Source organism: Squalius cephalus (assembly GCF_949319135.1).
Source record: "Squalius cephalus genome assembly, chromosome: 2".
In the NCBI taxonomy this organism is placed as follows: Eukaryota; Metazoa; Chordata; class Actinopteri; order Cypriniformes; family Leuciscidae; genus Squalius; species Squalius cephalus.
The window spans coordinates 55,435,734-55,463,211 of NC_137123.1; the positions used below are offsets into that span (position 1 = coordinate 55,435,734).

General features: G+C 37.1%; 1 protein-coding gene across 1 annotated transcript in view; it reads left to right on the forward strand.

Annotated features, from left to right (window-relative positions):
* Window positions 1-27,478, forward strand: part of sdk1b (sidekick cell adhesion molecule 1b) — a 246,457-nt gene that overhangs the window by 165,442 nt on the left and 53,537 nt on the right. Inside the window, exons 16-24 of the mRNA XM_079896655.1 lie at window positions 3,925-4,061; window positions 6,184-6,331; window positions 10,552-10,692; window positions 11,459-11,640; window positions 13,886-14,001; window positions 14,265-14,460; window positions 18,180-18,278; window positions 20,329-20,520; window positions 21,143-21,264. Coding sequence (XP_079752781.1) covers window positions 3,925-4,061; window positions 6,184-6,331; window positions 10,552-10,692; window positions 11,459-11,640; window positions 13,886-14,001; window positions 14,265-14,460; window positions 18,180-18,278; window positions 20,329-20,520; window positions 21,143-21,264 — 1,333 coding nt within the window. The remainder of the gene's footprint in view (window positions 1-3,924; window positions 4,062-6,183; window positions 6,332-10,551; window positions 10,693-11,458; window positions 11,641-13,885; window positions 14,002-14,264; window positions 14,461-18,179; window positions 18,279-20,328; window positions 20,521-21,142; window positions 21,265-27,478) is intronic.

Genomic DNA, 27,478 nt, shown 5'->3' on the forward strand with positions numbered 1-27,478 from the left:
TTGTTACAAAAATGTGTGTGTTTAAATAAATGCTGTTCTTTTTATGCATTAAATAATCCTGCAAAAAAATGTGTTCACAGTTTACAGTACAGTTGCACAACTGTTTTCAACATTGATTATAAAAAAAAAATTGTCCACTAAAACAGCATTTTAGAATGATTTCTGAAGGATCAGGTTTCCCAAAAACTGCCATTAGTCAGCCATCAGATCCCATCCCAAACTCATGCCATTGGTTGAGCCAAATGCTGCTGTGTTGCTACTTTTCGGGGAAATCCACCTACAAGCTTAAAATATTTGTGCTTTGTAAGAAATTATTTATCTGCGTAAAAATTGTGAGTACAGCTTGCGTAATCGAATCAGAGCTCAACTTGGAAAAAAAAGAGAAATATTACAAATCATCAATCATACAAAACATAACTGTAATAAACTATGATTTGCAAATGCGCTTAAAGGACTGCAATGTAATGCAATTCTTTTAGTACTACTTAACGGAACTCATAATAAAGCAATATTTAATTTAAGACACGCTAGTCTGTGAGAGAAACTGGGTTTCGGCAGACTTTAGAAAAAGACTCCTAACAGCTGACATTTAGATTATGAGATACAAATTGAAAACACATGCGATTTGAATAATAACAATAATACCTTTGACAGTCACATTAAGATAACAGAGCACCACAATATACTCCTACCTTTAATAATACAGCCGGCAAACTCTGTTGAAAGAAAACTCATCAGACGGTTGAAGGAGAGGCAATGCTTCACATGCTAATGTGATTTCACAGGCGTTCAAGTTAATCTCAGGCAGTGGACAGGTCCTCTTATTACCACATGTTAGACGATGGCTGAGCAGTGCCTCGTTTTAAACAATATTAGATGTTATTGCATATTTAGGCTGCTGTGACAGATGGGCAAAAAAAAAAACTGTCACACACATATTACAAGCATCTGCAAAGGACATAATTGTATTATGTGATATTGTAATTTAGTTTTTATAATGTTGTTAAAGAAACAGTGGAACTTTTGATCTTGCAACATAGTGGAAAGTAATGTTAAAGACTTAGTTCACACAAAAATGAAACTTCTGTCATCATTTACTCATCCTCATGTTGTTCAAAATCCTCATGACTTACTTTGTGTAGATAAACAAAAGGTGTTGAGTTGAATGTCCATGCTACTCTTTTACAGTACATGCTCCAAAAATCTCCAAAGACCCCATAAAAGCACAATAAAAGTAGTCTGTTTCGCACACATTCAAAGTTTTATGTCACGATCCCTAAAATCAGCGGCTCTGACATTATTCCAAATATCTTCTTTTGTGTCCAACACTATATAGAAAATTATACAGGGTTGGAATGACATAAGGGGGAGAAACAGAAGTTTGAATTTTGTATCACTATTCCTTTAATATTATAGTATTCATGAATGAATGTTGTAATTTTTTTTGTTATTTTTGAAAAGGAAATAAAAAATTCTGTTTGGTAACTCACAAAATTTTGTTTGTAAGCTGCCTAGGATCTTTTTGATATCCCACAAACCCCTTGCAGCCATGATGAACACTTTTTGCTTGCAGAAGGGTTTTTTTGAGTGATTAATGCTTCTATCTACCCACCATTTGTCCTCCACGGAACCTCAGGAGCACCGGTTTGAAAGTACAAACTGAAACAAAGACACAAATCTACAAAGTGACATATTGATGTATTTGAATATATAAGCCTAAAGGCTGTTTATGCTATTTAAGTCAAGCATCTCTACTATTGCCCATAGTTATAGTGAGGGATTTGAACTCATAACCCTAATAAACGTAACTATTTCTACACTCTTTATGCAACAGACACGAATGATACCTCAAACCTGTTTTGACTTCATTTGAAAACAGACTAAAAAATCTATATTTCAAGAAGTCTGAAGTCATTCAAAAGTTTTGCGTGAGAAAGAGTGAAATTTAAATCAGAATTTGAGAAATAATCCTTAAAGGAGAACTCCGGTCAATTTTAACATTGAGCTCATTTTTTTGTACATTTGGAGTGCTGTCAGTACAGAGAACAACGACAAAAATCGGTGTTGCCTACACCGTGTTATCCTCTTTTTAAAATTTGCACCCTGTTGACTTCAATGGGGCAAGTTTTAAACCTGCTTTTAGCCTCTTAACATCCTTGATGTGTCATTACAAGTGCCCAGCCATTGTGAGTGATTCCTTTAGAGTGAACACGGGTGAATCTGACTGCAGTAGATGTGAAAGAAATTAATAAAAGTGATGTTATTTCAGCCAGCGCTCATACCTGTATTTACATCCTGTTTTCGGCTGAAGTCCACAGTAGTCGATTGTCGAGTTCACGCGTATAGGTTTAGTACGTACGATCATGCGCCCGAACTCAACAATCGACAACTGTGGACTTCAACCGAAAACAGGATGTAAATACAGGTATGTGCGCTGGCTGAAATAACATCACTTTTATTAATATCTTTCACATCTACTGCAGTCAGATTCACCCGTGTTCACTCTAAAGGAATCACTCACATGGCTGGGCACTTCTAATGACACATCAAGGATGTTAAGAGGCTAAAAGCAGGTTTAAAACTTGCCCCATTGAAGTCAACAGGGTGCAAATTTTAAAAAGAGGATAACACGGTGTAGGCAACACCGATTTTTGTCGTTGTTCTCTGTACTGACAGCACTCCAAATTCACAAAAAAATGAGCTCAATGTTAAAATTGACCGGAGTTCTCCTTTAATATGTATTAGGAGAAATTGGACAAAGGATATTGTGCATTGATTTGAATTGGAATCTTAATTTGAATCTGATTTTGAATGACTGTATTTTTGATCAAAGAAATGCAGCCTTGATGAGCATAAGAGACTTTAAAATCTTACTGCCCCTAAACTTTTGAATGGCACTGTTCATATTTACATGTTTATGTTTTAACATGTTACCAGTTAAAGGGTTAGTTTACCCAAAAATCACTCTCATGTCGTTCCAAACCTGTAAAACATTCATTCATCTTCGGAACACAAATGAAAATCTATTTGATGAAATCTGAGAGTTTTCTGTCCCTCCATTGACAGCTGTGCAACTACCACTTTCAAGCCCCAAAAAGGTAGTAAAGTCATCATTAAAGCAGATGTTGCGTGAATACTCATTTGGAGATGAATATTTTGTAAATAAAAGGATAAATTATGTTTTTTTCCCCCACGAACAAAGCACTTGTGTCGCTTGATAAAATTTAGGTTAAACCACTGGAGTCACATGGATTACTTTAATGATGTCTTTACTACCTTTCTGGGTCTTGAAAGTGGTAGTTGAATAGGCTGTCAATGGAGGGACAGAAACCACTCAGATTTCATTAAAAAGAACTTCATTTGTGTTTGGAAGATGAACGAAAGTCTTACGGATTTGGAATGGCATGAGGGTGAGGAATTAAAGTTGCAGTGAACCTGAAGTTGCAACCAACTTTACTTCAGTGTTGTTGTTCCTAGGAAACTGAATATTGAATTGAGTGCAGGGTTATACTTTAGCGCACCTCCTCTCCATCCCTCGCTCATAGTAGACTAAAGGTTGGTGGGGAGCGGTTGAGGATATTCTACCCAGAGCCGTGAAACTGACGTCATCAGAGAAGGAACGATTTTCAGATTTTGATTAAAGATTACCAGGACAAACATTTTTCTGTAAATTAACTTGCACGGATTAATTGTTCACCACAAGACTAGTAATGTGCGCTAACATAGTAAATAGGTTCAATTTTGATTTCATGACGACATTAATGACAGAATTTTCATTTTTGGTTGAACCAACCTTTTGACCTGTACAATTCACAGGGGCTGAGACAAAGTTTTGTATGAATTGTATTTGAATTGTATTAGAATTTTGTTTTAATGCATATATGCATATTTTGATAGTTTATTTGGTTATCTCTGTCTTTTTAGAGAACTTCCCCATTCTCCACGTAACCTGCAGGTGTCTCTGAATGAGACTGACAGCAGGACAGTTCTTCTGTCATGGGTTCGGCCCTTTGATGGGAACAGCCCTCTACTGCATTACATTATTGAGCTCTCGGAGAACAGTAAGTTTGTGTGTGTGTGTGTGTGTGTGTGCTGTTTATATGAGCTTTGGCATATGGTTTATTAAACCTAATGCACCTTAGCTGCAGCTTTCAATTAAGCTGGTTTGCAGCCAGTGGATTCCACAGAAGAAATTCTTTGTCATTTACCTCTCGCTGTCTTTCTCCCTGAGCACTAAAAAACAGACAGACAGGCTAAAGTGAGTGAGAAGAGAAGAGAAATGGAAGCTGATTGTAATGGAGGGTAGTGGGACGAGGTTTGTTTTCACGGTATTATGCCAAGACTCTGTTATTGGTGGAAGATGAATGCTGGAAGAGATAGTGACAGGAAACACAGAGAGAGAGAGAGATTGATTTGTGTATCGTCAAAGGAAAAACAATGAAAAATGTGGGTGGGGCAGAGGTGATGGATGCCTATTAAACACCAAGACCTTTCTCTCCACATACACACATACACACGTGCGCGTGCATGTGTGGGTGTGTATGTATGCATGCATCCCTGTGGCTTAATATTTACTATTCCTGATGAATTTGTGATTTATTTTTGCAGTTGCTCATACAGTAGTTTCTGTCTTCTTTTCTCTTGGGTCTGCTTGAGTGGTTTCACCATCTAAATTGTTCATTGATCTGCTTCCCATCATTTTTAATGTACTGCAAACGCACACACAAACACACACTCTCATATATTGGGTGTTGTGGGTTGTAACGCCTCCAGAATAAACAACAGCGCTGTCAAATTCATAATTTACCCAAGTGCTGTAAAGAAAGAGATAATTCAAACAACTGATAATAAATCAAGTAAAATATGTAAGATAAAAACAATACTCCCCTTTGAGACTTAATTTTTTGTCTTTAGAAGTGAGAAATAATCTCATTACATTTATAAGTACTGTTTTACATTATAGTGAGCCAGTTAATCAGTGATTTCAGTAGAGTTTGTGGAAGTGGCAGAAAGATATATCATCCAGGACAAATAGTCGGCTGATATTTGGCTATTTTGAAATTATTAATAGCATAACTGCTTCTGGTTTTTGCCTAGTTTCACTTTTGAAATCTACAGCCTACAAATAGGGTACATTTTTTGTTTTTGTGAATTTTGATTAAATGTTTTGTAAAATAAGGATTTGTTTAATTTGATCAAATTTGTACACATCTTATTTTCTTATTTGCTTTCATTAAATTATATAGTGTTTATACTACTAAAATTCATACTGAATTAAATTCATAGACTGATTGTATTTGAATTGTAATAAATAAATATGAATATTACTATGTAAAAGTATGAATATTACTATAGAAATATGAATATTACTATGTAAATATGAATATTACTAGTACTATATTACTATGTAATAAATAAAAGAAAACAAAATGTTGATGTTAATAGTTATTTTAAATTGTAATAATATATCACAATATTACTGTTTTTACTGTATTTTTTATCAAATATATGCAGCCTTGGTGGCAAAGAGACCACAACCCCTCAGGATCCTGTTCTGGAAAATGTCAGATTTTGGATTTTGCATTCCGGCATTTGTTTTAAATGATCCGGCAATAACAAGTGCATTGAGACAGAGTGAGTGCGGCTTTATGCAGATATATTTAAAGGTTGTGTTTTGCTATTGGCCCTCAGCCTCAACCTATATATATATTTTCAGCTTTCTTAAGTTCGAAATCACTCTCATTGGTTGGTGCGAGAGTGTACATACCTGACGAATTATTCTAATAAAATTAAGTTAATTTCATCAAAATGTGAAAAAAGACCGTCAATCATATATATATATATATTTTTTTTTTCATTTCCTTCATATTTCTGATCAAAAGAGATCCTGAGGAGATGGAACTGCTAATACTAATCAGGATAGCAGGAGACACAAGTAACAGGTGTTAGATCAGTCAGAATCATAAACAGATGTAATGGAAGAAGGAATGAAATTAAAGGTGAGAGAGAATATCACTGATGAACTGAATAATATTTGTAGCTATATGCATGTAGCCTTATGCATGTAGTTAGGGCCATACAGAAACTTATGAATTATGCTTTTATAGTTGTGCCATCAACACTTAGGGACATCATTGTATGTTCCGGGAAAACTTAATTTTGTCTGTTTGTTGTTCTTGACAGATTCTCCATGGAAAGTCTACATGGCTGATGTTAGCCCTACACTTACCAGTTTGCAAGTAATTGGTCTAACGCCAGCAAGAACGTACCAGTTCAGAGTTTGTGCTGTCAATCAGGTGGGACGTGGGCAGTACAGCGCTGAGACAAACAGGTAAGCAGTCACAAGCTAACATCTTAGTCTTCATGCTTAGCATATCGCTAACTGGTTAAGTAAAGCTGGTTAAGTAAAGTTAAGCTCTATTTTAGCTAAAACAAGATCAATGTTTTTGATCAGGTGTTGAGGAAGGGCAACGAATCTTGCATGGCAATGGCATTGAACTGCAGGAGCTAACAGGGCCATGCTAATGAGCTAAACCCTGATTCCTTGATTGTAGCATCCCAATTTACAGGCAAACCCAAAATCCTTTCAATCCTGATTGTTGTAACCAACATAGCCAGTCAAGCAGATTGGAACTGGTAATTTTCACCAACTATTGCCATTTTTGTGTGTCCGACACACGCTCACACGTCCTCAGTCAGTTAGAGAGAATGTTATTAAATGTGAGGACAAGATTTGAACCCTGTCAAAAGAAAGGCGGATTGTAATTGAATTACATGAGAGCTTTCATCACCGGCTCTGATTGTGAGTCATTATGACACATTGGCAGAAAAAAAAAAACACTTCCCTATCCAGGAACACTATGAAGGTGTGAGAAATAGCATTTCTCAAAGCCAATTCCACACGGTGAAGGAATGTCAAATACAAGTTTGGCTGAAGGGAAGGACACTTCAGCACACACATAGGCTACTGCGTTTTATGCTCTCTGTTTTGTTTTGTGAATTTTTATTCACGCATAAATTGGCACACATCACAATGACTGCATTCCAAATCGAATCAAATCGCTCAAAGAACTTAAAAGTCCTGAAAAGTTCAAATGGCTATTTTTCAAGCACTAATGCACATGCCAAGCACTCTTTGCTAAACGGCAGGAAGAAGGACCTGCTCAATCATCAAGGACATGTTGAAAAACCTTGTCATGCTGTTTTCTAGTTCTTAGCTTTCTCCATTTAACCGACATTGCCAGCTTATTCAATGGTAACGTCTGAGCCAAAGACTCCCTCTGCACTCATATGTGAAATGCTCAACTGCTCATGTTTGATTGGTTGTGAAGTGGAATGTTTTTTATTCACTAATGTTCAGTGATGTCTTTAATGCTACTGAAACAGTTCTGATATAGAATAAATACTTAATACTAAAATAATGCATTTTGTTTCAGGTATTCATTTATAGTTAGCTCACTTTGCAGTTCTCACCTACAGAAATTATCAAAAGTGTATTCTATTTAAATACTTTAAATTTACATTACATTTTTCTAATCAATTTACATAATCAAATATTTAATTCAGTTTAATTAGAAGTCGGTATGTAGTTTTTTTTATATATATATATACTACTGTTCAAAAGTCCAAAAGTCAAATGTTTTTCTAAAATAAATACTTCTATTCAGCAAGGATACTTTAAATTAATCAGAAGTGACAGTAAAGACATTCATAATGTTACAAAATATTTTGTTTTAAAATAAAAGTTCTTTTTTGAAGAAAAAACAACAACTTTTTTTTAACAAGGACATATTAAATTCACCGAAAGCGACAGCAGAATTTTACATTGTATTTCAATGTATTTCAATTTAATGCTGTTCTATTGAAATTTCTATTTATCAAAAATCTTGAAAACATGCATCATGGTCTCCACAAGAATATTAAGCAGCACAACTTATTTCAACATTGATAATAATATGCAGCAAATCAGCATATTAGAAACATTTCTGAAGGATCATGTGACTGAGGACTGTAGTGTGTATATATTTTTATCAATTGACAGACTATTACTGTACTTGAAACTTGTCAGATCTGATGACTGTATTCAGTATTTCAAGTCTTTTCCCCCCTGCTCTTTTAAACAGATGCAATGTGCTCATATTTATCTGTAATACTATTGACAACAACTCAATATGCAATACCCCAGTAAGTCAACCATGTCTGAGCCTATTAGCAACACTGAAAACAGATTTGCAACATGCAAAATCCGTGATTTACTGGCTCAATTACAACTCCTCTGTCCTTTAAAAACTCAAAGACAACAATTAGAGTATCCACTAACCAATGTGAGCTGGCAGTCAACTTAAAGGGATAGTTCACCCAAAAATGACAATTCTGTCATCATTTACTCACCCTCATGTTGTTCCAAACCCGTAAGTCTTTCGTTCATCTTCCGAACACAGATGAAGATCTTTTTAATGAAACCTGAGCGATTTCTGTCCCTCCATTGGCAGCTACGCAACTACCACTTTAAAGCTTCCAAAAAGTTCATAAAAAAAGTTTAATCCATATGAATTGAGCGGTTTAGTCCAAATTTGTATGATGAGACACGATCACTTTATATGATGAACAAATTGAATTTAGGCTTTTATTCACATATAAACATGCAGTGAACATAAACAGAAGCTCAACCGAACCTGCTTGATGCTCGACCTCTTGCTGAAGCTCAAACGTGCTGCGTAACACACGAGAATGAACCCCATTGGTTCTCGCACGTCAAGCGAACATGTTTGAGCTTCCGTTTACCACAACTGATGTGTGAGTTGATGAATGTTTACATGTGAATATCAATTCAATTTTCATTTTTGGGTGAACTAACCCTTTAACATTTAACTGACCTCATGAATCCATAGTTATAAAAAAAACAAAAAAAAAAACAGGAATTGTACATTTTACGGTAATTTATCAAATCTTGATAGTGTACTATTCACTCTGTTACCACAATGGCAGATTCTTAGCCCTGATGTGTAAACAGTGATTTTGACTCATGTCTGGTATAAAAACAAAGAAGTTTCATTGTTATTGTAGTTTGAACTTAAAGATAAATAGCTGGTTTTAAAAGTCAGTTTTTCAATTTACAAATACAATTTCCTGTACTGCATGTTTTACATACATATTCCAAAATCAGTGTTTAAATGTAATTAAAATAACCACGTATATTTCAAACTGAATCTTTCATTTAAAATGCTCAGTTAAAACAAGAGGAAACGACGGAAGAGAGCGAGAGTGAGAAGATGAAGACGAACAGAAACACAAAAAATCAAATATTGATGGAGAGGGCACTTATTAAAATTTGAGCACCTATCTGCTTTGGCCTCGTTTCCAATTAATGTCAGGATCATCATCAGTTATATGAAAAATTTAAATCTCTATTTCTTTTATTCTTATTCTTCATTTTTTTGGCAAAGTACCATCAAAGGAATAGTATAATAACCCAGAATATGTACTAAAAAGTATTTTTTATTCCATTCAGGAGTGTTTCATATCTAGAAGTACATTCATATTTGGCACACTGCAAAAGTCAATGTCCTGGTTTTTATTTAGTAATAATTTGTTTTGAATTTAACAAGAGCAAACTCAGCACTTATCCTTTGCATGTAATTAATAAACAACAATGAATGTCATTATGACTAAAACAATATAATAGAAATCCCCTCAATACCCAATCCCACATCTCCAGTACGGCAAAAGAAACAACGTGATAGACTAAAATAACCGCTTCTAAGCCTTTTAAATTGGTTTAGGATGATTATTGTTTATTTGACAAAACATCAATCAGACTTAGCAACTTTCCTACGAGATTGCTTGCTTGAGGCACTTTAGGCCTTGCTCACTTAATCAAGCTAATAACCTTTAAACCTCAGATTAGAGCGAGGGATTGTTTATCGCCTGCTCTGGGGATCTACAGTCTCTAGAATCCTGCAGACAGACTTTGAGAGCTAAAGCCCACGGTATTGATCAAATTGAGAAATTAAAGGGTTCACTGATTTACACTAATGGGGTCAAGCTAAAACAGATCTTTCTGTTTCTGTAGCATCTAACTGCTGATACATATCAATTTGATATGATATGAGCTGAAATATCATGTTGCCACGTGTAAGATTTACGGATTTGTCAGAGCCATGGTTTCTCATGGTTCACATTTCCACCCGTTTAATTCTTCGTACCCAGATTAGGGGTTGAAACATTGCCTTTTCATTTATTTTTACAGAATGCAATCATTTTGATTAAACAGCAAATGTACACTACTGTTCAAAAGTTTGGTACAGAACCGAGGGAAGTTCAGGTTATTCCAGCGAACCCTGTTTACCCCAGCAGGGTCAGTTCTCAGTTACTCCTGCACTATTTAAGATCTTTTGGATAAACCAGAAAGATCAATTTCAATCTCTCCAAGACTACTGGATAAGCTCTGAAGGAAACTTTTAGGAACTATTGATGCCTCTGAGAAAACTCCCAGATAAGGATCTAAATATTTCTCTTTTATAATGCGATTCTAATGATGTTATCGCTCAGGCTGATGCTGCGAGAGGAACCGCCCAGTGCGCCTCCAAAAAACATTGTGGCGAGCGGACGTACCAACCAGAGCATCATGGTCCAGTGGCAGCCGCCCCCAGAACCACAGCTCAACGGAGTCCTGAGAGGCTATGTGCTCAGGTATGGTTTCATGTATGGTTTCAAAATGTTAATATTTCAGTATACTTTAAAGGGATAGTCCTCCAAAAATAATTCTGTCATCATTTACTCACCCTCATATCGTTCCAAACTTGTATGATTTTCTTTCTTCTGGAGAACGTAAAAGAAGATACTTTGTTGGTAACAGTTGGTGTTGGTAACCAAAACTTTTCGGTTCCCATTAACTTCCATTGTATGGACAAAAAAATACAATGCAAGGAAACTTTTTTGTTACCAACATTCTTAAAAATATCTTCTTAGAAATGCATACAGGTTTGGAAAGACATGAGGGTGAGATGATGACAGAATTTTTTTTTTGGGCGGTAGACAATTATTTTTAGATGGCATGACAACATCATGGGTAATGTAGTTTTTCACCAGGAATTTCACTGTTAAACAAGATTATTTAAAAAAATAAGCTGAAATAATGCGGGCTGATGGCTTCAGTAGTTCTCACAGACTTGTAGCTCACAGTAAGTCTTTCTTTAAGGTTTATAAGTTACCATTCAAAATCAATTTCCCTATGGAGAAAACGAATGGAGATTTTACTCACGGAACCCGACTGTTGCACTCTATAGGAGATGCTATGAGATGTACAGTATAAGCTGTGCTTACTAAGGCAAGCTTTAATGCACCACTCACATTTTCTACAGATGCAATGCAAAAATGCAATGCAATTTTGTGTTAAAGGTTCACAATCAACTTCCAAAAAAAACCATCATTCTCTTTCTCTCCCCCTCCCACTCAGGTATAGATTGGCGGGTTTGCCTGGTGAGTTTCAGCTGAAGAACATCACCAGTGCAGAGATTAATTACTGTCTGATTGGAGAGCTCATCATCTGGACGCAGTATGAGATCCAAGTGGCTGCCTACACTGGAGCGGGCCTGGGGGTGTACAGCCAGTCTGTCACTGAATACACACTGCAAGGAGGTTAGACAATCACACGCACGCACACACACACAAATAAACAAACAATGCCTCATCAGTCTGAGCAAACCCTTGATATTTCAAATCTTTTAGGGTGCACATGTGTTTTTGGGTCTTTCTCATTAAGGATCTAGAGTAACCATGGGAACCGTAAAATCCATTTGCTGGCTTTACTGCACAGATCGGCCATCTGAAAGATTATTTCTAAGAAGAGTAAATTTATGGACTCTGGGCAAACAGTGACCGTAGCCCATTAATTAATCTAATTTGCTTTATGTGCGTGAATTTGTGTGTGCGCGGAAGTGTGGGGGTGTTCTGAGATCCTTGGGCCGTGATTATTCATATTATTTAACGTCAGTGTAATGATACTCCTGCAGAGATTAATAGAGACCCAGTGTCCGCAGGAAAAGAGCCTTCTTCTCATAGAGACTGGAACAATCGCTTTTGTGCGTGTGGTTAGAGGCGGTTTTTATGTCCCAGTTCAGATTACTGGACACTCTAATGTAACCTTGTGTGATTGTGTTTGAAATGAAAAGGGCAGCAGGACGAATCGGAGTGCCCAATCCTATTGAGCAATATCTAATCTGTACTCAACTTGCCAGGCCTGACCTTAAAGGGGCCATCTTAAGCACATTAAGTGTAAGCGGCATTGAGTCTTTATGGAAATATGATCTTGTTCTTTCCACTTTCCGCTCAGGCCTGCTGCATAGCACCGATAGGCTACAAAAAGGCTTTGAATACAAACTGTAGTTCATGTGCATTTGTATGTGATTATTGGTGCTGCTATGAATGATCATTTGAAATATAGTGTAGGCTATGTGTATAGAAACAGGGGCTTTGGGTGGGCGTTTATATTCAGAATCCATGTAGTCACGACAGATAGGGTCTCGAAGACCCAGATAAAAGCAATTTAGTACAGGTTATTTAAAATAATAAAAAATAAACAGTGCCGAAAATTCTGTTGTGGTCATCAATAATTAGTTTACTTGCCAATAAGTGTCTTAAAGTCCCCATGTAGTCAATCTAACTCATCTTTTATCGCCAAAATGACATATTTAATAAATGATTTTTCCTTGAAAAAAATGTTTCTTAATGCTTTAAAATAGCTTGATGTAACACCCTTGCTTCATTTTGTATACATAGTTCTATTAATATTCAAATTAGCCCCGCCTCCACTCACTCACACCAGCTCAGAGATCCACTCGTTGACGATCACACGTTGACCTGATTGGTTACAATGTAGTTTGTGACGTCAGAAACACCAGCAATTTCGTACTGCGTTTTTGAGACTGTCTTTGGTTCACTGCAGTTTTTGCAATATTTTGAATAAGCTCTTATTTTTAGTTTAATGTTTTATTATTTATATACATTTTTATAATTATTATTATTTCTGTTTAGCTTGATTTTTTTTTTTCAACTTCAACTTATTTCAGTTTGTTCAAAGCAACATTTTTCATTTTTGTTTAGTTTTAAGTTTTTTCATAATGTTCATATTTTACTTTTTTTTAAATTAATAAATAAACATTTTTTAATGCCACATGGTGCAGACATTAACAATTCAGAGCATTTTGAACTTATAGGATAAATCCAATACCACTACAAATTAAGGTTGTGTCCAAAATCGCCCCCAATACCCTCATTCACTATTCCCTACATTACTCCATTAATATAGTTATCAGTATATGTTATCAATATAATATGAAAACGAGTGAGTGAATTCAGATACTGAGTGCACCAGAATGGCTGCCACTTTTGAATAGTTTGTGCTTGCTGTTTAGTAATTATTTGAAACTTAGCAAACTGGCAGCTCAAGTAGTAAGATGAAAAGATTTATCTTGATCTCTGTCATGGAAACTATGTATAAACCTTAAATAAACAATTTAATAATCAATTAAAAAGGAAATTATACTTGTATGATATTACGCTGTACCCTTGTTGGACTAGCGGTTTGGAAAATAGGCGCCATCTTCTGGTCAGACGCGGGAATTCATTCGGCATGTGACTCTCACAGTGCATTATGGGTATTCTCTAGCCGTTGAACGTACATCGGTTGTACACTCGTTATTGCAGTGCATTGTGGGATTGAATGAGTGTACTCGATAACATCCACTATGGTTTCGGACACTACTACAAATTCCTGTCCCCTCAAATATTGTCCTGTTTACGGGTATAGAGGGCGATTTCGGACACAGCCTATGTTTGTAAATTTTCTAAATATTTCATTAACAAATTGTCCCTGCCTGCGCAGTCCCCACAGCGCCCCCTCAAGACGTGGATGCCGTTGCGCTCAACTCCACCACCATCAAATTCACCTGGACACCACCACCCCAGCAGTTCATCAACGGCATCAACCAGGGATACAAGGTAATAGTGTAGAGAAAGATGTCAGTGTATGAGAGAAAGAGAGACAATGGCTCACATGTTCCGTTAGAGGTAAAATATTCAATTAAATTTGCCTGGCATTTTTATTGTCTTCTGGGGGAGTGTATTCATGATTGATTGGCTAAATGCCTGCAAAAACAGCAGCTTTAAATTCAAATAAATAAAACAAAAGTAATTAAAACCTAACAATGTATGTTAATCACGTTTTGTTTATGTCTTGTTGTTATTTCGCATCTCTCTCACAGCTGCTGGTGTGGCCCGAACACTGTCCGGAATGCATTACCATGGTGACCATTGCCCCCGAGTTCCACGGGTCACGTCACTATGGTTACGTTAGCAATTTAAGAAAGTTCACATGGTATGAGACGGCGGTGCTGTGCTTTACCACGCCTGGCGATGGGCCAGCTAGCACAACACAGCTCATCCAGACACATGCTGACAGTGAGTAGACACACTACAAAAAAAGACGTTTTGGCTACGTTCAACACTGTCAGTCCAAATCCGATTATTTGTGTATCCGATTGGAATCTGATCTAAAATGATTGTGTTATTATTATTTATAACACAATAACTAATGTTAACTTATTTAATAACTTATTATTTAACTAATGTTAAAAAAATTTGACTATTGTGAAGTGTAACCAGTGTTTCATTGCCTTTTGATTGGTTGGGTCCCATAATAATTTTTTTTTACAAATAGGATCTTGATTAATATCTCAATTGTTTTTCCAAATCAGCAATGAGGTCAAATTGAGGTTTTTGCTTAAAGGGATAGTTACAAAATGGGAATTCTGTCATCTTTTTCTGTCCTTCAAGATGTTCCAAACTGTATGTATTTCTTTCTTCTGCTGATCACAAAAGAAGATATTTTGAAGAATGCTGGTAACCAAACAGTTGATGGGCCCCATTGACTTCCATTGTATTTTTTTCCCATACTATGGATGTTCCCATATGAATTGAAGTCTCCTGTTAAGTCTGATATTTCTCCTTAGAAAAATATAGTAATCACTCATATATCTCTCAAGCTTCAGAAAAGATCTCAACATTTTCAAAAACAGAATGCTCTTATTTCTCTTCAGATTCTTTCAAGACTAAATTATCTGAATTATTCCATCCACATTAATGTTATATACAGTTACTGTTGGTCAGAAATGGTGTCATTTGTTTCTGCTCTCTATTTTAGCAGAAAGTTGATACTTCAATAAAAAATAAATAAAAAGAACTGAGAGCTCTATTTCGTCTCCTGAGCAATGAAGAGCAACCTCTAAGCAATAAACGTGTCCTCTGGGATAAAATGTTTTGCTTGCACTCCTGACATGTAAAATCATATTTCACACTCTTGCAGATACCCACACACTCTTACAGACAGTCTGTCTGTATTTAATTGGAGACAATCGACTAACAGTATGCTCTTTACTTGAAAACTGTCCAGGAGGCTTTGAGAAAGAGATGCTTGAGAAACAAGCCTGTTTGTTTGACATTTCAGTCACCAAAATCGATAAGGAGGAGAAATTTGGCCCTTTCACTATGCATGCCGCAATTTGCCACGTAATTGTGCTTTTCACATCGTCATTGATTAGTCTTTTCGCTGAATATATATTGGCCAACCAAACGCTGTTTTCCCATCATGCCACAGGCACGTAGAATCAGCCTTGACTAACCTGCAATTATTGAAGCAGGATCACTCCTTTCAGTCAATGCACATGTGCTCGCTATTGATTGTCCCACCATGCATGTATACACTTGGAAATGTGTGTGAATGCATGTGCAGCTGTTAACAGACAATGTAATTTTCATCAGATGATAACAGCATGTGGTCTTCTTTACACTGTTAAGCCACAGGAGCTTGTTTCCCATGAATAGCTCAATCACACAAACAGGTTAGACACACAAGTCTCGCTCTCTCATCTCTCTGCTTATTTGTACTAGAAGAGCTACTGTTTTTCTGTAGCTCAAAGAGTAGAGCGTTGGTGTTTGCAACGCCAAGGTCATGGGTTCGATTCCCAGGGAAAGCAATAATTGTTAAGAATGTCAATGTGTGAACCTTGAAATGCAATGTAAGTCGCTTTGGATAAAAGCGTCTGCAAAATGCATAAATGTAAAATGTAAATGTAGAAAGACTTAGCAGCGTGCTCGTGCGAGCGTTATGTGGGAAATTCGCTTCGTTTTTGTCTGGATCTTTAACTGGATATTTTGACTGAGGTTTCCTGGTTGTTTTGAATCTTTCGGGTTTAATTTTCCTAAGAATGGAATTGAAACCAATGAATAAAAGTTGTTAAAACCAAGGAGGTCTGAAATACCCGCCTAAAGCTATCCGTTAGCATTAGCTAAATGAGTAAGCATCAAGTGTGCCTATTTCACAACAAAAACAATTGGCCACTTGTAAAAGATCAGCTATGATATATATGATATATATCAGAATTTGTGTTATTTTTGTATTATTTATGCAAGATTATTGTATATTTTAGTAATATTTTAATATTTTTCATTTTAATAATTTTTTTTGTCATTTTATAAGCTTTTGTCATTTTTATTAGTTTTATTTAGTTTTTTAAATAATTTAATTACTTCAACTTAATTATTTCAGTTAGTCGACAAATGCTAACTAATATTTGTTAATTTTTTTGCATCTGATATTTCTTTTTTATTTGATTCTTTTTCAGCTTTATTTAAATAAACAAAAAATGTATGGTTTTAGTTTAAGTTAACAATGACAACACTGCTCAGAATCAACTCCGATTTTTAAACATCCATTTATAGAGAAAAATGCTTTTTGAATCCATATGGTGTATTTATAGCGTCTATTAGCAGGGACTATGCTAACCAGCTAAACCTTGACCTCTTGGTCTGAATGAGCGACACTTTGACAAAAAAAATTGAATTGAAAAGTAATTGATCTGCAGTGCAGTGAGTTGAATGGAGTATTACGTTCTCATAAGCACGTGATTGATTAACCTGTCAGTCTAGCGTGACGACTTCCTCTGATAAGGTCCGCTTGACAGTGCGGGTCATGAGGCTTTGGCACACGCGTGTTAGATCTAATGAGATTGAAGCTTTATCCGCACACATTAACCACTGCGCTTTTCAGGCAACTGTCATGTTCGCCTGTCAGATGGATTGTCTTGCGGGGGTGTGTATGCATGATTGATTAACCACTAAATGACTGCTAACTTGTGTGGGTAATTGCCAACAAACACATAATTTGCTTTCGCCTGTTTGCATTTGTGATGCAACGATTCCACAGCAACAAGCTCTTCGTTGGGAGTATTATGGTCTTGCGGACTGAGGTTGCAGGGTAATCCTTTAACATGAGCGGGTTTTAAAGTGTCCGTAAAGTAGTGCCCAATAAATAAGAAGCTTTATTCCACTCACACAATCACACACACACACACACACACATATTTGAGGTCAGGGCTTCAACAAACCTGCTGTGTATTCATAGTTGTATATCCCCCGCAGACAATGAAATCATGAGGCTATGTTGTTTAAAGATTTCAGTTGTTTTATGTCCATCTCTGTATTTGACCTCTGTATTTGAACTTCTACTTCTAATAAAAACACACTTTTTGTATGCTTACGCGCTCAGAAAAAAGCACTAGCATGAACAGAATTTAAATGCATTCATCCATAAAAAAATGTTTGAGATCTTTTTAGGGGTCTAACGCATGCTGACTTCAGAGCTAAAAATCATTTTGCTGTTTTTAAAGGTAAAACGTTAGATTAAAAAAGTACAATTCATCTGTTTAGGTGTAAATATGACATGACATAACATGTCATGTTACTGTGTGGCTTTATAACACGCACGACACAGGAGATGTGAGGGAACAATCTTTAATAATTCAGAAGAACACACAGGAGAAAAAAACAAAGCTACAACACTTAAACACTGAAGAGACCGAACAGTGAACTGAAAGAACTACATACATAGGGAGAGTAATCAACATAAAACAGAACCGGTGCAGGAACTAATTAACAACCAGGGAAACTGGGAACTCAGGCAAAAAACAGGAAACTTAAGCAAAACAGAACATAACAGAATATACATGTTACAAGTATAATAATAATATAATATAATATTTACATTTACCAGAGAAAGAGTGTCAGTTAACATGCAGTAACATTGCTGAGTGCACCTTTACCTTTATGTTTGTGTGTTGTAGAACCGGGCCTCGTGACTCAAGTGAGCTTCACTGAGATCTTGGACACATCTCTGAGGATCAGCTGGCAGGAACCAGAAGACAAGAATGGCATTATCACAGGTGAACAGGCTCAATCATCCAATCACAGCTACAGATCACCCACCAATTCACAGGAACTCTCACTAATCTTTCCAACGCTGCATGTGAAGGTGTCCTAGGGATTGACTTTTATTAAAACTTTATTGTTGTTGTTGTTTTATTAAGATCACATTTAAAACTTGGAAACTTTTATTTATTTTGTTTAGTTTCCAGATGCCTTTCATGGATTGATTTGATTATTTTACCCCTGTCCCAAACCTAGAATTTCAATGTTAAAATATGAAAAAACATCATAAAATGTTTTTTTTTTAAATATATATTTCAAATTTTAAATTAAGTATATTTTTATATAAAAAATAATAATTTTAAACATTTAACATTTGAATATTTGATAATCTAAATAAACATTAATTGTTGTGAAAATGGTTGAGATGAAATATGAAAAAAATCAAGGTAAATGTCACATTCTGTCACTACCAGTCAAACTGTAATTTAAAATGACGTCAAATCTAATTTTCACTACTGTCATTTGCATTACAGAATGCTATTAAAGGGATAGTTCACCCAAAAATATTGTAGTTTACTCATTTTAGTCTTACGGTTTGGAACGACATGAGGTGGAGTAAATAATGAAAGAATTTTTTTTTTTGGGTGAAATACAGTACATAACATGAGATGTGATGCAGATTACAAAAATGACAATTCATTTCTCCACACATTATTATTGCAAAAAATTAAAAAGAAAAAAGTGTGAAGTTTGAATTTGGTTACATGAATCATGATTTTGAAAATACCTGATTTACTGTCATGTTACATATTAGTAAGTAGAGTGAGTTGCGTTATTACTCTACTTTTAGTTAATTACTCCACAACAACGCTCTGGATTTGGTTGCATAACCTTCTTACACTAGTCTTAAAAGTTAGTAATTTTTCATTTTTCTTCAAGACTTGTCATTACTTTTTCTGGTAAATTGGTCTAATTTGAATGTGAAAAGTTAGAACTAACTGCTAGTTCTTAAGACAGTCTTAAAGGGATAGTTCACTTTGAAATTGAATTTTGGTATGTTTTAGCTTACCTCAAGGGCATCCAAGATGTTGGTGTCTTTTTTTCCGCAGTAGTTTCAATTTTGATATTTTTAGGTCAAACCGTTCTTGTCTGTCAGTCATTTCATGCAGGTCTATGGTCACCACCTCAAAGAGCATGCACAGAGTCCAAATTAAAACAATTCCCCATCGTCCAAATTAAACAATTCCCCATCGTAAGTACACACTGATGGCCTAAGACACGAAACGAGCGGTTTGTGTGAGAAAACGAACAGTATTTATATCGTTTTTACCTCTTGTAACACAGCCACGTCCAAGTGATCTGTATGCAGACTGGTGCATATATATATGTACACTAGATGTCGCCTTGGCTACGGCAGTTCTTAACGAATGCCGTAGCCAAGGCGACATCTAGTGTATATATCTCTGCACCAGTCTGCGCACACGTCACACAGCAGGATGCGCGCGCGCCCTCAGATCACTTGGACGTGGCTGTGTTACAAGAGGTAAAAACGATATAAATACTGTTCGTTTTCTCACACAAACCGCTCGTTTCGCGTCTTAGGCCATCAGTGTGTACTTACGATGGGGAATTGTTTAATTTGGACGATGGGGAATTGTTTTAATTTGGACTCTGTGCATGCTCTTTGAGACAGTGACCATAGACCTGCATGAAATGACTGACAGACAAGAACGGTTTGACCTAAAAATATCAAAATTGAAACTACTGCAGAAACAAAGACACCTACATCTTGGATGCCCTTGAGGTAAGCTAAAACATACCAAAATTTAATTTCAAAGTGAACTATCCCTTTAACTCAATGGCTAAGTTTATACAACTAGCCCCTGTTCTATCTACAGTAGCTGTGAGTTAATTGATTCTCTTTATCTTCAGTGTGAAGCATGATCCATGCAAGGGACCGTAAAGAAAGTTCAAATCAGCCAATTATAAGAGAAGGTTACTGTAGACATCAAGCAGTGAAGTGGTTCACTAAGCCTACATTTCTCTTTCTCCTCCTCTCCATAGGTTACGTCTTGTGTTGGGAGGAGGACGGTCAGAACGAAACCCGCGTATCTCAGACTCTGTCCAACTCCACGCTGGCGTATAAAGTGACCGGGCTCACTTCACTCACCACGTACACTCTGCAGGTGGCTGCCGTAACACAGGCCGGCACCGGCGCTGCCACCTCATCGACCATCTCAACAGGACTGCCGCCAGGTCTCCACACTCTCAAACAAACACAGACTTCAATGCTAGCATCACTTTAATGCATCAAATTCTCCCTTGGGGATCCGTGATAGTCACCATGTTCAAAATCTAAAGGAAATTCAGCACATGAAACAGGATGCCGCAGTGGGGCGCATATTTCACATAGACCAGCAATCCGAGACACAGTCAGTAAGACTGTAATACATCACATAGAGTCAGTACGAAGCTCTTGGGGTCGCTGTGTGTGTGCGCGCGTGTTGGAGAGAACATGAAATAAATGATGATGACCAAAAGCCAAGCTACACTCATTATCTCCCACTGATATGCTGTGGAGTCAGGAAAGAACGAGCTTTATCTACTGTTGAATGAGCCACCGTGAACCAGCCAAATATCATTATCAATCCATTTAATTACCAATTAATCATATACCCAAACACAATGCGCACTGCTGTACACAAAAGCTAATCGACTCTGAAGTGAGTTATGGGCCCATTTACAGGAGTTTTCTTTGAAGGATAATGAAGACACAGGATGGAGAAAACAGGCAGTGAACAGAACAGAAAATGTCGAAATGTTTCAATTAGAGCAGCTTGTGAGTGACATAAATATGTTTTGTTGTGTTGGTAAACAGAGCTACCTGGTGCTCCCTCCAATCTGATCATCGCTAACATCAGTCCTCGCTCCGCCACCATAAAGTTCCGCCCCGGCAGTGACGGCAAAACCGCCATCTCCAAATGGATCGTAGAAGGACAGGTGTGTAGGCGCGCGCGTGTGTGTGTGTGTGTGTGTCAAATTTAGCAAACTCTCTATTATCAAAGTGGCTAACTTTCCCACAAACGCCTAACAATGTTTACAGAATAGTTCACTTTTCCATCAGTTGCGATTTGCTCTGTACAAAGTTGTTAACTTTGCCACAGATGTCAGTGTTCTGTCAGCTGAATGAATGAATGGTTAACACAATTTTTATTTTTATTTTGTTTAATTATATTTTTATCATGAGTGGGATAGTTTGTTTCTCTCCAAAATGAACTTTGTCAAAAATACTAATATTTTCTTGACAAAATGGCCACAAATGTCAATATTCTGCCTGCTGAATGGCTAACTTTGCCACAAATGGCACTTTGGCACAAAATTAAAAATGGTTATATTTTTCATGCATTGTAGCTTTCCCACCAATGGTATGCCATGGTAATTACACTTAAAGCAATTTTCTCTCTTCAAAATAGTTCACTTTGCTGTAAATTACACTTTCTCTCTCCAAAATGATTAACTTTCCCATGAATGTCAATATTTTGTCTGCCCAATGGTTCAAATGGTATCAAATGGCACTGACACTTGTATGGTAGTTTTCTCTTTGAAAATTGGTTAACTATCACTTATAACAATTTTCTCTCTCCAAAATGCTTAACTTTGCTGTAAATGACATTAGTTTTCTTTGCAAAATGCTTAACTTTTTTTTTTTTGTTGCAAATATAGACAAAAAAAGTAGATGTTATATACATTCTCTCTGCTACAAGTGGCGCTTTTGTCTCTGTAATATGGTTCATTTTGCCAAGAATTTCAAATTGTATGGCTTTCGAATGGTTAACTTTGCCCCAAATGGCAATTTTGCCTCTGCAAAATGATTAAATTTTGCATTGAAGGGTGTTTTTTCTCTCTGAAATAATGTTACCTATGCCACAAATTGCTGTTTTCCCTGCCAAATAAGTAACTTTGCGACGAATGGCAATATTCCTTCTGCCGAATGGTTAACGTTTCCACTAAATGCAATTTTCCTTCTGTCAAGACTGCTCTGTGGAATATGACTCTTCACTGTATATGCTCATAAGTATAAACATGTTTATAAGTTTGTGTGTATTTGTGGGTGTGTGTTATGCCCTTGTCTGGCAGGCTGTGCTCCAGTGAAGATGCTGTTGTCTGACAGGTACTTTATCTCCAGGGAGAAACAGGCTTGCTCTTGCACTAAAACATCTTCCCCCGGAGAAAACGCACACACACATGCGCACACTCTGTATGTGACATAGTACGAGAAAGCTAAGGAGATGTCATGCACCGTGTCTCCCAGCCCTTTAGGTGTGGTGTGTGTGTGTTTGTGTGTGTGAGCATATGTGTTAAGCCCCTCTTGGATGGCGTCCAGTGCTGTGCAGCGTGAAGAGAAAAACTCCTCCTAATGAGATCCCTCCCTTTTCCCCCCTCCCTTTTCTCCGTTCCTGTCTTTAATACTGTTTAATCGAGGGAGAGCAGGAGGGAGGGAGTCAGAAGGAGGGATGAGAGAAGAGAGAGGAGAAGATTAGAGGTACTGAGGTGGCACTAATGGGGTCTTAAGTCTATGGGTTAGAAATAGGCTTGTGTTGGTGTGTTTTTTACAGCTGACTTCTTCACAGCTGTATCCGGGACCTGGCCGGTTGCTGATTTCGATTCCCTTTGTAATTCTTTCACCTTTCCTCTGCTCGAGCAGGGCTGCACAAGACACGCTGTGTAGATATGGTGTTTTCATGGAGACCAAGTGCTAGTTGTTTCAACATATGGTTTATAATATTTAAAGGGACATATCTTGGAAAACTGCATTTTTTCTTCCTCTCTCCACAGTTCTCCCAGATCATTAGTGAATATTAAGCTGCAAAAACAATGTCACCAACAGGAGCTCATTAACATATGACCACCATTATTTATATACCAACATCTGTTCATTCATAAAGTGATAAAGGTAATCTGTCATCATTACTGATGTTGTCCCAAACCTATAGGACTGACTTTCTGCCAAAAAAATAACAACAGAATTTATAATTATTATGAAAGTAAAATGCACTGAAAAAAATGATTCGTTGAAATTAATCAATTTTTTGTATCGTAAGTGGTTGCATTCAATTGATTTTATCTACATTTAAACAAATGCATTAAGTTGAACTAAAATTGATTAAATTCAACTTAATGCATTTGTTTAAATGTAGATAAAATCAATTGAATGCAACCACTTACGATAAAAAAATTGATTAATTTCAACGAATCATTTTTTCCAGTATTGGTCCATTAACTTTCATTATGTAGACAGAAAATGTACGGATTCAATTTTTCAGATTTCGTGTTTCCCAAAAGAAAGAAATTCATACATGTTTGGAACAGTGAGTAAATGATTACATTTTTGGGTAAACTGTCCCTTTAAACTCCCTAGTCCAGGGCTAATTAATTGGCGGCCCGCGGGCCAAATGTGGCCCGTCAATCATCTCCATGCGGCACCAACCTCCCTCCTCCTCTTTTCCTGGCGGTGCGGCTAATTCAGTTTGATACTCGCTCCGATTGACCTGAGAAACGTTTTACGTGCGAATATTTCAGCAGTTATTATATGTGTCCCGAATTTATGTCGACTGAACCAGCGATAGGCTACCAATCATTCGTGAATGAATCATTCTTTTGGTTCGATTCTAAACGCGCTTACATAACGGTCTAAGGCCCCGTCCACACTACTGCGTTTTTGTTTAGAAACGGAGAATTAAAACGAATACGATCTCCGTCTACACCAGCGTTTTTAGCTGCGTATTAGAATTGATCTCCGTCCACATTAAAACGACTGAAAACGCGGATCACGTGACCATTCACCAACACTGGGCATGCGCGTGCCGGTGTAAACAGGAAACGGATTGACTATTCCTCAGATTTGATGAAGAAGAAAGTAGCTAACATTACCGCTGCACACGAGAATTGTCAAACATCGATCGAATTGGCAGTTATAGCATTGTAAAATGCAGAATTTGGGGAAGGAAGGGAAGGATACGCCATGACCGATGACACCCAATCATAGAGCCGAGCGTGAGCTTCTGCGTCATCGTTTCTAAAGTCCTCCGTTTTGACCCGTCCACACTAAAAGCCCTCCGGAGATTCAAAACGAAAAACGGGTCGGCAGCGTTTCTAAACTTCTCCGTTTTGGGTCTCCGTTTTTACCGTTTTAGTGTGGACGGGAGGTGCAAACGTAGCAAAAGTTCTCCGTTTTTAAACGAAAACGCAGTAGTGTGGACGGGGCCTAAAACTATTCGGATTCATTCGGACCGCTCCGTCACTGAATCATCTGTAGCGGTTTCTCGTTCAGTACAGTATAACAAACAAATAGCGATGTTTTCAGTTGTTTCACTAGTTGTTTCAGCACGGCCCTGCACGGAGTTGCGTTTACTCCCGGTCCCGGACACTATAGCGTTGCGACAACCAGTGGGAAGCGTTTCAGTTCGACAGACACCTCTCCGTTACAAACCACAAATCACTCGATGATTTAATTAGTATTAAATCGGATGAAACAGCCTCAACATTCCCAACAAGACTGATGAGGAAAGCAGGAGAAACATTGTGGCATGAACGAAATTAGAAGACTTTAAATCCCCTAATCACCCTTACAAACATTTACCATGAATGTACTGTAGTAATTTACCATGGTTGGGCAGAAATGTGCAATATTTATATTGAATACTATGTAGTAATAAATAAATATAGTAAATATATATAGCCTACTATAATATTATATAGTATAATAGTAAATATAGTGATTTTTATTGCATTAGTTTTATTAGGTGGGTAGAGGAATATATAATTAATGCTTGTTATGAAATTATGTCAGTTTCTTTGTAAAGGTGCGTATAGTTTTTAACTTGTGTTTAGGCATTTTTTATACAGTGGGAGCGAGTAGCCTGTGGTTAAGTCTCACTGTTAGAATATTTTCATTTAAGCATAACAATTATAAATAAAATAATTATTATTTCTCACCAACAGCTATAAGTTTGTATAAATAATTTAAAATAGTTGTACACAGCTGTAAATTATCAAGTTTTTTATGTGGTTTTATATATTTGCATACTGTTGGGTACCACATTTCCAAGTAAATACCACACTTTTTAGGGTTACTTTAACTTATTTATTGAAACTGTTATGTTTCAATAAATAAGCGAAACCCCCAAACCAACCCACCGGCCCACCTCAACTTTTCGATTTGATAATGCGGCCCTCGAATGAAACTAATTGAATAGGCCTGCCCTTGTCCATCCGGATGAATGATAGTGTGAACTGTGAGATTGGCCAATCATACCAGAGCTCATTTACATATGGAAATTTGAAAGGTGCAGTAGCCAAAAACAATCAGAGGCTCAGCGAGAGAACTGTTTTCTGTGAAAGAGCCCTTGACTAACAGGATAAGTGAACTTAAGGGGGAAATTGAAATGCTTTAGAAGTGTAAAATATGGCCCCTTTTAAGTATTTTGACAGTTTATACATGATAATGATAGGAAAGAGCGAACCGCATGATATTAATCACAGGTTGCTCTGTGAATAAATGGAAGCAGCTCTCAGGGAGGTCCTAGAGGAAATGTGAGTCACGTGGTTGTTTGAAATGATAAGCAGTTTTTGTTTGCAAAATAATGACTGGTTGCATTACCCTGTGTCTCTTTGTAGCTTTTTTTCATGTTGTGGATCTGCTTTTTAATTAGCTCATTACCTCATTAATGACTTATTAAGATCAGGGTGGTTAAAAAAACAAACACTTTACGGCTCTCGAATGCCATTGTGGATACCCTATGGCAACATGCTTTTGATTAGTGTAAAAAATGGGAAACAAAGGCAACAGCCCTGATATGGAGTTCGGTTTGCTGTTGCTTTTCACTGTCAGTCTAAAGTTTTCCTATCATCAGCCTTGACTGCTGAATCTGACTCTCAGTATATTTGAAATGACACTGGAGGAATGAGGAATGCAGGATGTGTAATATACACGGTATGGGATACCTAGATTTGCCCATATTTGCTGTATACATCATGTGGAACCTAATATGGACTAGAAGCAATCTCAACTCTAATTTTAACATCTCATTTGTGACTCATTTGTTGACTGTCACGTTGGTGTCAGTTGACTACCAATAGTTAGGGCATTTTTACATAGAACTGGATTTAAAATGGGAAAATATCTCTGGGCTCTCACATGCTTGCAACACAATGTATTGCTATAGCACTACTATTGTACTGTGAAATGAAAAATCGAGTATTTAATAATAATAATAATAATAAATAATACATTTATTTACAGAACTGCAATACAATCCCAGTGTTATTGTATGATTGTATATTGCATTGTACACTCACCTAAAGGATTATTAGGAACACCATACTAATACTGTGTTTGACCCCCTTTCGCCTTTAGAACTGCCTTAATTCTACGTGGCATTGATTCAACAAGGTGCTGAAAGCATTCTTTAGAAATGTTGGCCCATATTGATAGGATAGCATCTTGCAGTTGATGGAGATTTGTGGGATGCACATCCAGGGCACGAAGCTCCCGTTCCACCACATCCCAAAGATGCTCTATTGGGTTGAGATCTGGTGACTGTGGGGGCCATTTTAGTACAGTGAACTCATTGTCATGTTCAAGAAACCAATTTGAAATGATTCGAGCTTTGTGACATGGTGCATTATCCTGCTGGAAGTAGCCATCAGAGGATGGGTACATGGTGGTCATAAAGGGATGGACATTGCCAGAAACAATGCTCAGGTAGGCCGTGGCATTTAAACAATGCCCAATTGGCACTAAGGGGCCTAAAGTGTGCCAAGAAAACATCCCCCACACCATTACACCACCACCACCAGCCTGCACAGTGGTAACAAGGCATGATGGATCCATGTTCTCATTCTGTTTACGCCAAATTCTGACTCTACCATCTGAATGTCTCAACAGAAATCGAGACTCATCAGACCAGGCAACATTTTTCCAGTCTTCAACTGTCCAATTTTGGTGAGCTCGTGCAAATTGTAGCCTCTTTTTCCTATTTGTAGTGGAGATGAGTGGTACCCGGTGGGGTCTTCTGCTGTTGTAGCCCATCCGCCTCAAGGTTGTGCGTGTTGTGGCTTCACAAATGCTCTACTGCATACCTCGGTTGTAACGAGTGGTTATTTCAGTCAAAGTTGCTCTTCTATCAGCTTGAATCAGTCGGCCCATTCTCCT